At 39.6% G+C, this 12,867-nt stretch overlaps 1 protein-coding gene across 5 annotated transcripts in view; it reads left to right on the forward strand.

Annotated features, from left to right (window-relative positions):
* Positions 1-12,867, forward strand: part of Cdep (Chondrocyte-derived ezrin-like domain containing protein) — an 804,710-nt gene that overhangs the window by 583,157 nt on the left and 208,686 nt on the right. For 3 of the 5 annotated variants that reach the window (XM_067085454.1, XM_067085455.1, XM_067085458.1), the window contains one exon: positions 10,934-11,164. The exons of the other annotated variants lie outside the window; for them this stretch is intronic. In XM_067085454.1, the coding sequence (XP_066941555.1) occupies positions 10,934-11,164 (231 nt within the window). The remainder of the gene's footprint in view (positions 1-10,933; positions 11,165-12,867) is intronic. 5 annotated transcript variants of the gene reach the window in all.

Raw genomic sequence — 12,867 nt, forward strand, 5'->3', positions numbered from 1 at the left:
GGTGCTGCCTGGAAGACCATGCGTCCCCTGCTTGGTGAAGCGTGGACCAGCGGCTGGTGGTCATGGTGTGAAGAGGCGTACCCTCCAGGAGGGCGAAGTGCGGACCGCCTGGTACACTGCGCAGAGTTCCCTGTCCGAAAGGTGCTGTAGCGGGCCTCCAGCGGGGTTGAACTTTGCTGAAGAAGGCGATGGGCTGGGGGGCGCCGTCAACGATCTGCTCCAGGACGGCTCCGCGGCGCGGCGCTGCTGGCATCAAGTGATCAGTTGGAGGGAAGCGGTGGGAGTCATAGGTGGGCCAAGGTGGTTGCCTTGGCGGCTGACCTTTATCGGGAGAAGGCCTGCTGCTGGCTGGGTCCCCACACTAAGGATTTTGGTTGGCCCTTCAGGATCTCCGTCAGGAGGCCATGGTGTGTGCGATCCCGGGGATGAACCTCCTGTAGTAATTTACCATCTCAAAGGAACTCCTGGAGCCTTGTGGAGTAGAGCGGGGAACCTGGTGGCGGCTCACGACCTTTGATGAGAGCTGGCGGACGCCATCCTGAGATCTCTGGCCTGGAAGTCAGCTTTCTCGACACCGAAGGTGCACTTGTCAAAATCTGGCCATGGGCGGTTCCTCCTCACAGGGGCCGCTGCGGACTACCTGGATGTACCTCTGGGTGCTCTTTGTAGGACCTAGAAAATGTAAGGATATCATCCACGTAGCAGATGCGATGCAGAAATTCAGGTCCCCCAGGATGCTGTCCATCAGCCTCTGGAAAATTAAGCCAGCAGCGTTCTCGAGCGAAGGTGGAGAAGGCGAGCGTAGGACGAAGAGGCGTGATGATGGCCCGGTTTCAGAGGAATCATCCTCAAGACCACTTCAAATTACCCACCAAAGAAAAAGTAAAATTTTAAAAAAGATCTAATTTAGAGAAATATCTTGGCCCCCATGGAAGAGACATTGAGATCCCTGCATGTTAGGCCTGGGGTGGTCTGGTTCAGTTGCGAGGTTGAGCCTCCTGTAGTCAGCCACAGGGTCTCCAGGAGCCATCCGGTTTCTGCACCATGTGGAGGAGAGGCCCTGGGCTGCAGGGCCTGCTTGCATATGCCCATCCCTTTCTATCTCGGCAAAGGCGTCCTTGGCCTCCTGAAGGCACCGAGGGGGAAGCCTCCGGAACTTTGCGTGTGCAGGGGGCCCTTCGTCTTTATGTGATGGTAGATGCCATGTTTTGCTGGGGCCCCGGGTACCTGACAGAGCTCGGGCTTGAATACGTCGGGGAACTCCTTCAGCAGCTGGGCGTACTGGTGGGGCGGCGGAGCAGATGGTAGGCACGCTGGGTCCTGGTGCCAGTGGGAGGGACTGGCAGGAGTCGGTGTCGAAGGAGGAAGCCGCTTCGCGAGCCGGCCGTCAGCCACCAGCCCGAGTGGGCGGAAATCCGCTTTTACAGGAGGCGGTCCTTACATCGCAGCGGCGAAGTTCCACGCGATGTATCTCCGGCGGCAGGCGCTTACAGTCCTCCTGGATGGTGAAAATATTGACTGAATGGCCCTGGTGTCGATATCATCCTGCCGGAGATGGTGTTGGACGTAGAAGCCTAATGGTTTTGGGCTCCTGGGTTCCTCTGCTGCCATGGCGGCCTGTTCTGTTGGCCGCCGCCTCCCCCGTTTTTTTGGATGGGCGAATGAGCAAGGGGGTTGGCAGTTCTGGGCGTCCTTGCTGTACCGCTGGTGGTAGTAGCAAGGGCCCAGTGGGTTCCTCTTGTGATGATATGCTGGCCACCTTTTGGTGACGATGCTCATCTCCTCCTCTGCGCCCTTCTCCTGCTGAATGGAACTGATGGGGTGCGCGGGTGCTGATGCCTGCTTCGCTGCCCTTGCAGAGTCAGTCAGCTGCTGCGCGCGTGAGTCCCACCAGCCTGAACTGACCCTCGACCCTGAAAAGCCACGATGATGGGTTTCCCTGTGTGAAGCGACAGCTTTATGGCGGCGGCTTTTGTTTGTCCCACCCGGTGGAGGGCGCGTGCGGGGCGCGGGTAGCAGTGTGGAGGAGTGCGTGAATCTTGGTGCGAGGGAGGGCCCAGGTGATATGGGCGGGAGGTAAGCGTCTGGAGTCGCGAGGTTGCGGTTGGCACTGAGCGTGGGGAGGAATGTCGGCGTCCGTATACTCTAGCCCTTTTGGTGGAGTGGAATACGCCGCGTCAATGCGCGCGGGAGGCGCGCGCTGTGAGGTCGTTGGCGATGCTGGTGATTTGCTGATGAGGGTCAGCACGCCCGAATGCTGGTTACAGCGCCGTAATTAGTCCACTAGGGATGTGGGTAGTTCCTGGAGCCAAGACTAAGTCTGCGTAGCCAGATTCAGCTAATGGCTCGGGAACCACTCAAAGTCACCCCACTTTGGGGTGCTAAATAATGATGAGGAGAAAGTTACTGCTAGTTTATTGAGGACACAGGCGGTTTATATAGCGGCAGACTGACGTGTCACCGAGGAATACAATGAGAACCTGGGTAACCTGAGGTCAATTACTCTTGACAATAAATACAATGAATAAATACACTCTGGGTTGCAAAAATGAACGCGATCGATTGTTAACATTCTGTCACGCGACAAAGAAACATATGCAAATAAGTTAGTAACAGTGCCATTCACACTTAGATGGATTTGAATGATTGGTATAGCTGATCCTCGTCAATGATTATCATAGGAGCTGACACAGAAAGCGGGTCACCACCATAGAAGACCTGCTTAAGCGGGGACCTTACACCTCTTATCCTTGAAATTTAAAATATTTTCTAAATATTCAAAATCGATTATATCACAGTATATATATATATATATATATATATATATATATATATATATATATATATATATATATATAGATAGATATATATATATATATATATAAGGGATTCAGAGCCGATGAAACCGCGGTTTTTAAACCCAACACCTTTATCAAAGCATCGGATAAAAAGGTGAAAGTTGGCAAGTGTATATTTTAACCCTACCCATTAATTATTGCAGAGTGTTATTACTACCTAAGTTCAATAGTTCTGGTACTTACCAGAGTAAAAGTGGTTTCCTATGCCAGAGCCATCAAAATCGCAGGTAAGGGTTTTGAACACAACCAATGGCGTTAACCTATGACGTCATAAGGCTCACCCACAGTGAAGAGTTTACATATGGGGAAAACGTCTCTTCACTGTGGCTCTGCCCACTTGGCGATGGCATATTCACTAATTGATATTAGCACCCAAGACCAAGAGAAAGGGAAGGTTTGCTCACTTTCCCCAAATATCCCATGTAGGTGGAGCTTTGTCTACTTCCTTATTGCATCAGCAGGTGAATTGCCGCAATGAGCATGTACCTCGAAGATATGTCATCGCCTACATAGTTACTCCAGGCAGGAGGCAACGACATCCAATTGGGTAGACCTTGTCTCTCTTGGCCTTTTTAATACCCATACAAGGCTTCAGCGATATCAATGATGGCGAGCAGGATTTGTCATCGTCCCTTGATAGCATTATCATTCTCAATAATTTTATTATTATTATTATTATTATTATTATTATTATTATTATTTTGTGGAGGTTTCATTGCAACTACAGCAGTTGTTAGGACTAAGTTGTTAGCTTGGATTTCTTCCATTTTCTTGATATTCGTATTGTTTCTACTTTACAAATAATTCAGTGCAAGTAGTTCATCCACATAATGAACCAGTCTATAGCTCATTTGTTAGATCTACATCTATTCAGGGCGGGAATACAAAAAGACAATCCATTTTGTTTATCTCAGTTTTTGACACTATAGCCTTCTGTTTGCAGCATGTCAGGAGCGGTCACTAGAAGTAGAATTTAAATGAAAAGCAATGATGCCTCATTTCCCTCAATTGTTAGAGTTGTAAAGTCAACGCCATTGTTTTATTTCAGTTAATGTAACCCATTGTTATTTTTCTTGGTTTTTATTTATATCATATAACACCTAAACAGCGCTTGTATACTTGCTGCAAATAAAAGGTACTGGTAGGAGTCAAGATTTTGAGGGCAAGCTCAAGCTATTATTTACCTGCTTCAATATCAATCAAATGTAAACGATTTATATTGATATGCATGGAAAGGAAAATATATTGAAATCAGTTTGAATGAGGAACATATTGTTATAATCACTGTGTTTTAATAGATATGTTTTAGAGGTACAAATAAAACATCTAACACTATACATAATTAATTTACAAAATGTCTTGCTGTCGTCACTCTCGGAGAGGTCATCATCCACGTTTTCATCGCCATGAAGAGATCAATAATGACTGGTCCCACGCTCTCATGGATAATGTCCGATTTCAAGTACTCTTCCTCAAAATGACGTGTTGTCTAACAGCTCCTGCCCGCACTTTTGGGGCGGCCAAACCATTACCCACCATAGAAATAATTACCTATTCACACTAGAGTAAATCTTGCCACAGGTCTTCTCGCTTCAATACAAAGTGGTAAGCCGTAGCACAAATGCAGTCTTGCAACCACGGGACAATTCCATATCCTGCTGGCCATTATCGAATTTGTGAAAGCCTAAATTCTTTAAGCATTTAAGCATATCCATTCACCTACCTGGTGGATGGGAGCCTTATGACGTCATATGTTTACGTCACGAATTGTTTTAGAATCCTTGTCTGTGATTTTCTCGGTCCCGCATCGGTGACTTCATTTTACTCTATAAATATCAAAACTATCGAACTTAGGCTCTAAATAATACTTGCAAAAATTAGGTAGGGTTATAAAATATACACTTGCCAACTTTCAGCTTTATCCGATGCTTTGATAAAAGTTGTTGCTGAAAAACCGTGCTTCATCGGTTCTGAATCCCTCAGTATATATATATATATATATATATATATATATATATATATATATATATATATATATATATATATATATATATATATATATATATATATATATATATATATATATATATATATATATATCACACATTACCACAGGTGAAAAATAAGAAACGGGTGTAGGTCTGACGGTTTGACTTTATTTCAAGCCATTTGAAGGACTGATACAGAGTATGAGAAGTCACAAATATATATACTACAAGAACAGTACTGGCAGTAACATACACAACCGTTAGAGACTACATATCCCCACTCAGGCGGTGTTGAGGTAGGAGTGTTCTTTAAAACTCATTTGACTAAAAATCACAATATACTCTCAGGGGACATTGCTGATAAACAGACCATATGTCACCTCAGATCCACACCTGACAGGTGTCACGGAGGCGGAGTTTGGAAACTCATTAACATTACTGCCCTCATACTGTGTTTACAAATATGATAATCCTATTTTCATACATCTCTACTGCCTACCTTAAAGTTTAAACAATTTACAAATTTCTTTTGATATTAAAGGATCAAGTTTATACATCCCTTGACTGATATTCATATTATGGTTGTAACTTTCTTTTATAAAGCTAGATTCAATGATGTTCCTTTCCAGTGCATTATTAGAATATACAATCCTTTTTGCCCCTTCCCAGTTGATAGCATGATTGTTCTCACTAACATGTACAAATATACCACTGTTCCCTTGTGCATATCTCACACATTTCTTATGCTGTTCAATTCTTTTTTTCCAGTGCTTTCCCTGTTTGGCCAATATAAAAGTTGTCACAAGACTTACTCGAATTTTATATACACACCCTTTAGTATTGTCAGGGGAGTTCTTGATAAGTACATTTTCATTGTTGTATTGTTCTTAAATGCGACATTAACACCAAAATTCTTAAGAAGATGAGGATATCTTTCATGTTATTATTATAAGGCAAAACAAGCAAATTTTTTTTGTGTTGTAAGGTTCTTTCTGGTTTTGATACATAGTCTTTTTGCGCTTCAAATGCACTGTTTAATACACTATCAGGATATTTCAATTTCTTGCCTGCATCAATATATTCAGGGCTACATACCCGTAATGCTCTTAAAAACATAGATGAAAACACTGACTTTTTAACCTTATTGCTTTGTCCAGAATAGAAAATGCACATAGGAAAAAAAATATTAGTGGGTTTTCTATACACACTATATTTAAACTCACTACTATTTCTTCGTATGAGGACATCCAAAAGCAGTAGCACCCATCATTTTCCATTTCCATCGTGAATTTAATTGATGGTACTAATTGATTTAACTTGGCAAAAAAAGTTATTTACATCTTGGTTCCTAATAACATACACAAATTATGTCGTCAACATACCTAAACCATGTTACATTCACGTGGGATTATGTTGTTTAAGTAACTTATGTATGGAATTTTTTTGAAAAGAAGATATTAAACAACATAATCCCCGTAATGTAACATGGTTTAGGTATGTTGACGACATTATTTGTGTATGGCCAGGGAACCAAGATGTAAATAACTTTTTTGCCAAGTTAAATCAATTAGTACCATCAATTAAATTCACGATGGAAATGGAAAATGATGGTGCTTACCATTTTGGATGTCCTCATCTGAAGAAATAGTAGTGGGTTTAAATATAGTGTGTGTATAGAAAACCCACTAATATACTAATATTTCTTCCTATGTGCATTTCTATTCTGGACAAAGCAATAAGGTTAAAAAGTCAGTGTTTTCATCTATGTTTTTAAGAGCATTACTGGTATGTAGCCCTGAATATATTGATGATGAAATAGATAAGATTAGGAATGCAGGCAAGAAATTTAAATATCCTGATAATGTATTAAACAGTGCATTTGAAGCGGCAAAAAGACTTATGTATCAAAACCAGAAAGAACCTTACAACAAAAAAATTTGCTTGTTTTGCCTTATAATAATAATATGAAAGATATCCTCATCTTCTTAAGAATTTTGGTGTTAATGTCGCATTTAAGAACAATACAACAATGAAAAATGTACTTATCAAGAACTCCCCTGACAATACTAAAGGGTGTGTATATAAAATTCCGTGTAAGTCTTGTGACAACTTTTTATATTGGCCAAACAGGGAAAGCACTGGAAAAAAGAATTGAACAGCATAAGAAATGTGTGAGATATGCACAAGGAACAGTGGTATATTTGTACATGTTAGTGAGAACAATCATGCTATCAACTGGGAAGGGGGCAAAAGGATTGTATATTCTAATAATGCACTGGAAAGGAACATCATTGAATCTAGCTTTATAAAAGAAAGTTACAACCATAATATGAATATCAGTCAAGGGATGTATAAACTTGATCCTTTAATATCAAAAGAAATTTGTAAAATTGTTTAAACTTTAAGGTAGGCAGTAGAGATGTATGAAAAATAGGATTATCATATTTGTAAACACAGTACGAGGGCAGTAATGTTAATGAGTTTCAAACTCCGCCTCCATGACACCTGTCAGGTGTGGATCTGAGGTGGCGTATGGTCTGTTTATCAGCAATGTCCCCTGAGAGTATATTTTGATTTTTAGTCAAATGAGTTTTAAAGGCCACTCCTACCTCAACACCGGCCTGAGTGGGGATATGTAGTCTCTAACGGTTGTGTATGTTCGTCAGTACTGTTCTTGTAGTATATATATTTGTGACTTCTCATACTCTGTATCAGTCCTTCGTCAATGGCTTTGAAATAAAAGTCAAAACCGGTCAGGACCTACACCCGTTTCTTATTTTTCACCTGTGGTAATGTGTGATAAATGAATCACGTACAAAAGTGATAATAATTATTATATATATATATATATATATATATATATATATATATATATATATATATATATATATATATATATATATATATATATATATATATATATATATATATATATATATATATATATATATATATATATATATACATACATACATACATACACATACATACATACATACACAGTAAACCCCCTGTATTCACGGTCTCACAATTCATGGACTCGCCTATTCATGGATTTCTCTGGAATGTATATACACACTATTTGCAGAAAATTCACCCATTCATGGTATTTTTCATTGAGAAATATTCACCAATTACTGTATTTTCATATTTTCATGACTAAATGCACTTTTTGTGACAAAACTATTAAAATACTCCAGTATAAGGCTTTTTTAGAGATATTTTTTTGTGTCTGAACTATCAAAATAGGCAGTTCTGAGTGGTTTTAGAGGGGTTTTAAGTATTTGTAGATTTTAGCTATTCTCTGGGGGGTGTGGTACGCATCCCCTGCGAATACGGGGGTTTACTGTATACAGTATATATATATGTATATATATGTGTGTGTGTGTGTGAGAGAGTTGAATGAGTGCACGCAAACGCAAAATACAAATTTTGCCATTTTTTTCCCAGAAAAGTGTCGACAATCTTGAAAAACTGCTTATAATTTTATTGTAATTAATACAACTATTTAATGTCAGTTGGTGGTGCCCATGGTCCCCCCCCCCCCAGCTATGCCATTGATGAGCAGAGTATGAATGATACAGAGAAGGCAGGTAAATAGTACAAATTTAACTAAACTTTTTGTGATAAAAACAAAACTTTGTTAGCTGCTTTTCTTAAAAAAAAAAGAAATCACAAATAATTCACTGGGCAGAATTGACATGGGAAATACAGTAATTATGCATAAGGGTAGCAAGAAGCAGAAATTTATGTAATGGCGAAAGTCTCTTTACTGTTGGCACTTCTTCAGAATTGTTGGGAATTCATTTTGTTATATTAATAAGTAAAGTTGAATAACATTATGGAAATAAAATGGCTATAATGCATTGATGATATTGTTTTTGGTGTGCATAGCTTAGAGATAGGAAGTGTATTTTTCTGATTATATTACAAAGTAAAACTGTGGAACTTGAAAGGGATTTAAACCAATTTAAACCATGTGGAATTATATGGCTAAGGCAAATTTTTTAATCATAATATCAAATGAAAATTTTTAAAATTTATGCAAATCTAGCTTCTGGTCAAATTGCAATCATATTGTTAAGGCCAGTGAGCTAATTAGCAACTTTTTCTCTTTCCTTGGAATTCTAACATAACTTATTATTTTCAAGCAAAGTGAATGTGCTATGTTAACACAGTGTTATATACCCAAGAGGAATGCATAAGTTTTAAACACAGGTTTAACTTGAATTTCAAAGTTTACTTAGGAAATTGGAAGTATTAACTGGGTTACAGTCTTGATATTTTTCTACCTTGATTAGTTATTTGGCCTAACCTGAGGCCTCAGTATCACAGTTTTCTGGGGAGAGTTATTTTATTTATATGTAGGTACATGAACAGTGATAAAAATTTACAAATGATAAAAAAGGACTTCAAAAATAGTTAATCTATAGAAGAATGGTATCGTATTCAAGAGTAAAGTACAGTACCTTAAAATTGGGCTGCTGCTGATAAGCAGATCCATGAACCAGAAAATTTTAATGGTCATGTAAGCACCAAAATAGTCTCATAAAAATCCAAATTGAAAATAAGCATCATGATTGCATATATCTTGATTTTCCAGTGAAACCCCTCCCTGGAGAGGAATCTTACACAAAAAGTGAAAGTAGGTAAAAAAATTAACAGATTTTTTGTTAGATGATGTGTTGATGGTTCAAACTGTGGCCTATTTGATAATCAGACCATAGCCAAGTTGGATAGACTTGAGGAATATGGGAGATGGGTTGTTGTAAAACTCGATATGTGCCATCTTGTAGTCTTGGCTCTTGTAATAGAATTGTGAAACATAGGTGACTTGCCTTATATTAGCCAAACAGATGGCTGTAGGTCAGTAGTAAGGTTGTAAACACTGAAAATTTTTTTTCTTCTTTTGCTAGTTTCCTGTAGTATAGAGCAATGAATTTTGTTGTTGTGTTAAGAAAGAATCTTGAAATAGTGTTATAGATAGTCGTGTAAAAGTAATGTGATCCTGTCAGTTCGTATCCCGAGAATTCAGTATGTTTATACAAATACCTCTTTGACATAATTTATCATCCTCTGCTTCTGCCAAACAATTCTTGATGTACACTTCACCAACATGTATTTGTCCATGCTTTCCAAATAACAGAGCCATCTGAAAATTATTTGATCTATTCTTTTACCCTCTTGCTTGGGTAGACAATATATTCAGCTCCAGTAAGACGTAAACGGTTTTTTAAAAGTACAAGCCAATGCCTTACCTCAAGGTTGTAGTTCCTCTGGTATGATGCTGATTTGTGTCCATTTGACGTTAAAGTATAAGCTGGCTGGAGAGAAATGATGTTGGACCTTATACAGCGTCTGATTTCTTGGGCATTCCATATGTAGCTATACAGTAACTGTTAGTTCTGTCATCTTTATGACTACAAAACAGTATTTGTGTTGGTATGGAATTTAAATAATAAACTAATGGCTCTAGCAAGTCAGTGTTTTGTGTTTAAAAGTTTTATTGTGTTCACAGTTACATTTGATTTTATGTGTACTGTATGTGAAAGACGATAGAATTCGGATAGATGATAATAGTGGTATTGAAACAAGTTTTTAGGTACTTTGGTATCTCAAAGAGAAGAAATTACACAGACCCATTTGCTTATTCAAGTGTTGTTTGTGATATTGCAGTTCAGAAGTACTGCATTGGATAACTGTTATTTTTGTCCAAGTATAATGTCAGGATTGTAAGAGGCTTCTGTTGATTTTCATTATTTTTTCAAGACACTTTACACAGAGAAGGAAAATGAGTACAGTAATGTATATTTATTTATGCAAGAAAATTATGAATTTTATAGATATCTTGTCTGATGTGAAACATTCCATTAAAACATTTTGATTGCATGTCTGAATAAAGTTAATGTAAACCCTAAATGAAAATGCTTGGATATGTTTATTAAAAGGTTCTGCTAAGATTGACATATCTTAAATCCTCTAAATTTGTTATTAATATCTACAGAATGATAGTGTGACTAATCTAGTTTGCCTTAGTCTTCCATAAAAGGTGTTTTGGTTTGCTACTAACTCAGCTTTATTTTCCAGTTGGCACACCTGTGTCTTTATCCTGTGGATCCATGACCTTGGCCTCAACAGGAGACCCACAGTCCCCTGGTTCACCCACTCAGACTGAGACTGCTGACCTGCATGACTTCGATACACGTGACCTGGAGACCCCTAGTGTGACTCCTTCAAGGCAAGACACCCTCTCCCCGGAGACATCAGTTACTTCCAGTCCTCAGCGTGGTCATGACCCTGAGTACCCTCATCATCCAGGTCAGCACCGCCACTACCAGAGGGCTCCCTCCCTAGACACTAACTCTACATTTTCTTCACGACAACAACTTAACTCTAATCCTGCTCTCATGGAGGGATCTATTAAAGATTATGCTTTCATTGATAATCGTCTCTATCAGGACCAAGGGGATGATAGCGGTGATAATCTTTCTCATGATTCTTATGAACTGATAGAACGGGAAGGAGGGAAATGGAGTGGTTCACAATCTAGTTCTAGAGTTCCCAGCAGAGCAGGGTCTAAATTGATACTAAATAGTGAACTTGTTGGTAGCACAGAGGGCTTGGAATGGGCAGAACTGAAAGGTGAAGAAGGTACTCGTATGCGAACAACAAGTTATACTGGCAGCCTGCCACGAAGCCATGGTAGTAATACCTCTAAATCTCAAACAAATGGGTATACTGGTAGTCTTCCAAGGACTCGAAGTAGCAGTCAAGCAGGTAATCTTTCTCGTAGTCTGGCAGGAAGTCGAGCAAGTTCTAGAATAACTCTTGAACTTCCTCTTGATTCTCGCCAGTCGCAAGCAGATGATGAAGACCTCGCAAGTCCAGGCAGTCCAGAGTTTCATGAGAATAGTGTATGTGAAATTACCAGTGAGAAAGGTTATATTATGTCAACTCGTCACTTAGGGACTCTTACTATTACAGATGGTGCCTCAGTTTTTGGTCAGATGACACATCCTCGTCATGGTATGTTAGAACACCAAGATAGTCTCCCTGAAAGTACGAGTATTAGATCACGTTCCAGTAGTCGATCAATGGTGGGCAGAGATTCACATGAAAGCCTTCGAGATCTTGGAGATACATCAACAAGTATAAGTACAATGACAACTAGGTTATCAGCTAGTATGAGGGCAGCTAAAGAAATGGGTCACTATGTTGATTATGGCTCATCTCAGGAGAGTTTACATAAAATGAGTTCTTGTGAAAGTGATGGAGGATCTTCCCTCTCCTCACACACAAGATCATCCACTACTCCTAGGCCTATAGATTTACAACATGGAGCCTTTTTGCAGCATAGAAGAAGTACCTCAACAAGTCCACCAAGCATAACATCTTATTCCTCCCAAGCTAGACCTAGATCAATGGACTTTTCTTCACTCCACAAAAAACCGATGTATCATATGTATGGGGGAGCTGGACGAGGAAGTGACTCTGGTGGGAATACTGATAGCGATATTTGCTCACCACTGGAAATTCCTCATTCCATTCCTCCTCATCCAGAGGATGTCAGAGAAGAGGAGGAGGAAGATGATGATTTGACACCATCACAAGAACAAGTTCAGTTTCTTCCTCCACCTCCAGATATGGATCTCATTACAAGAATTAAGGGTAGTAGTGATGAAGAAGAAGATGATCAAGGAGATCTGCAGGACTTGGATTTAGAATCAGAACAAGAAGATCAAATTATTGTTGTCATTGAAGAAAAGGAAGAACCTCGAATATTTGATTTAGAGATTTTACCACCACCTCCAGAAGTTAAAGAGGAATCACCATCTAGTGGTGAAATGGATCTAACTGACACCTCTCGTGAGAGAAAAATAGATGAAAGTGATGCCTCTGAGCGTACAGTTATAGAAAGATATAGGCTTCCTGATGAACGTCTTAGTAAATTAGGTTCTAAAGATAGTCAGATGAGCATAGAGGAAATAGATGAATCTATACTCGACAGACGGCCCTCATTG

The sequence above is a fragment of the Macrobrachium rosenbergii genome, chromosome 42 (assembly GCF_040412425.1).
Source record: "Macrobrachium rosenbergii isolate ZJJX-2024 chromosome 42, ASM4041242v1, whole genome shotgun sequence".
NCBI lineage: Eukaryota > Metazoa > Arthropoda > Malacostraca > Decapoda > Palaemonidae > Macrobrachium > Macrobrachium rosenbergii.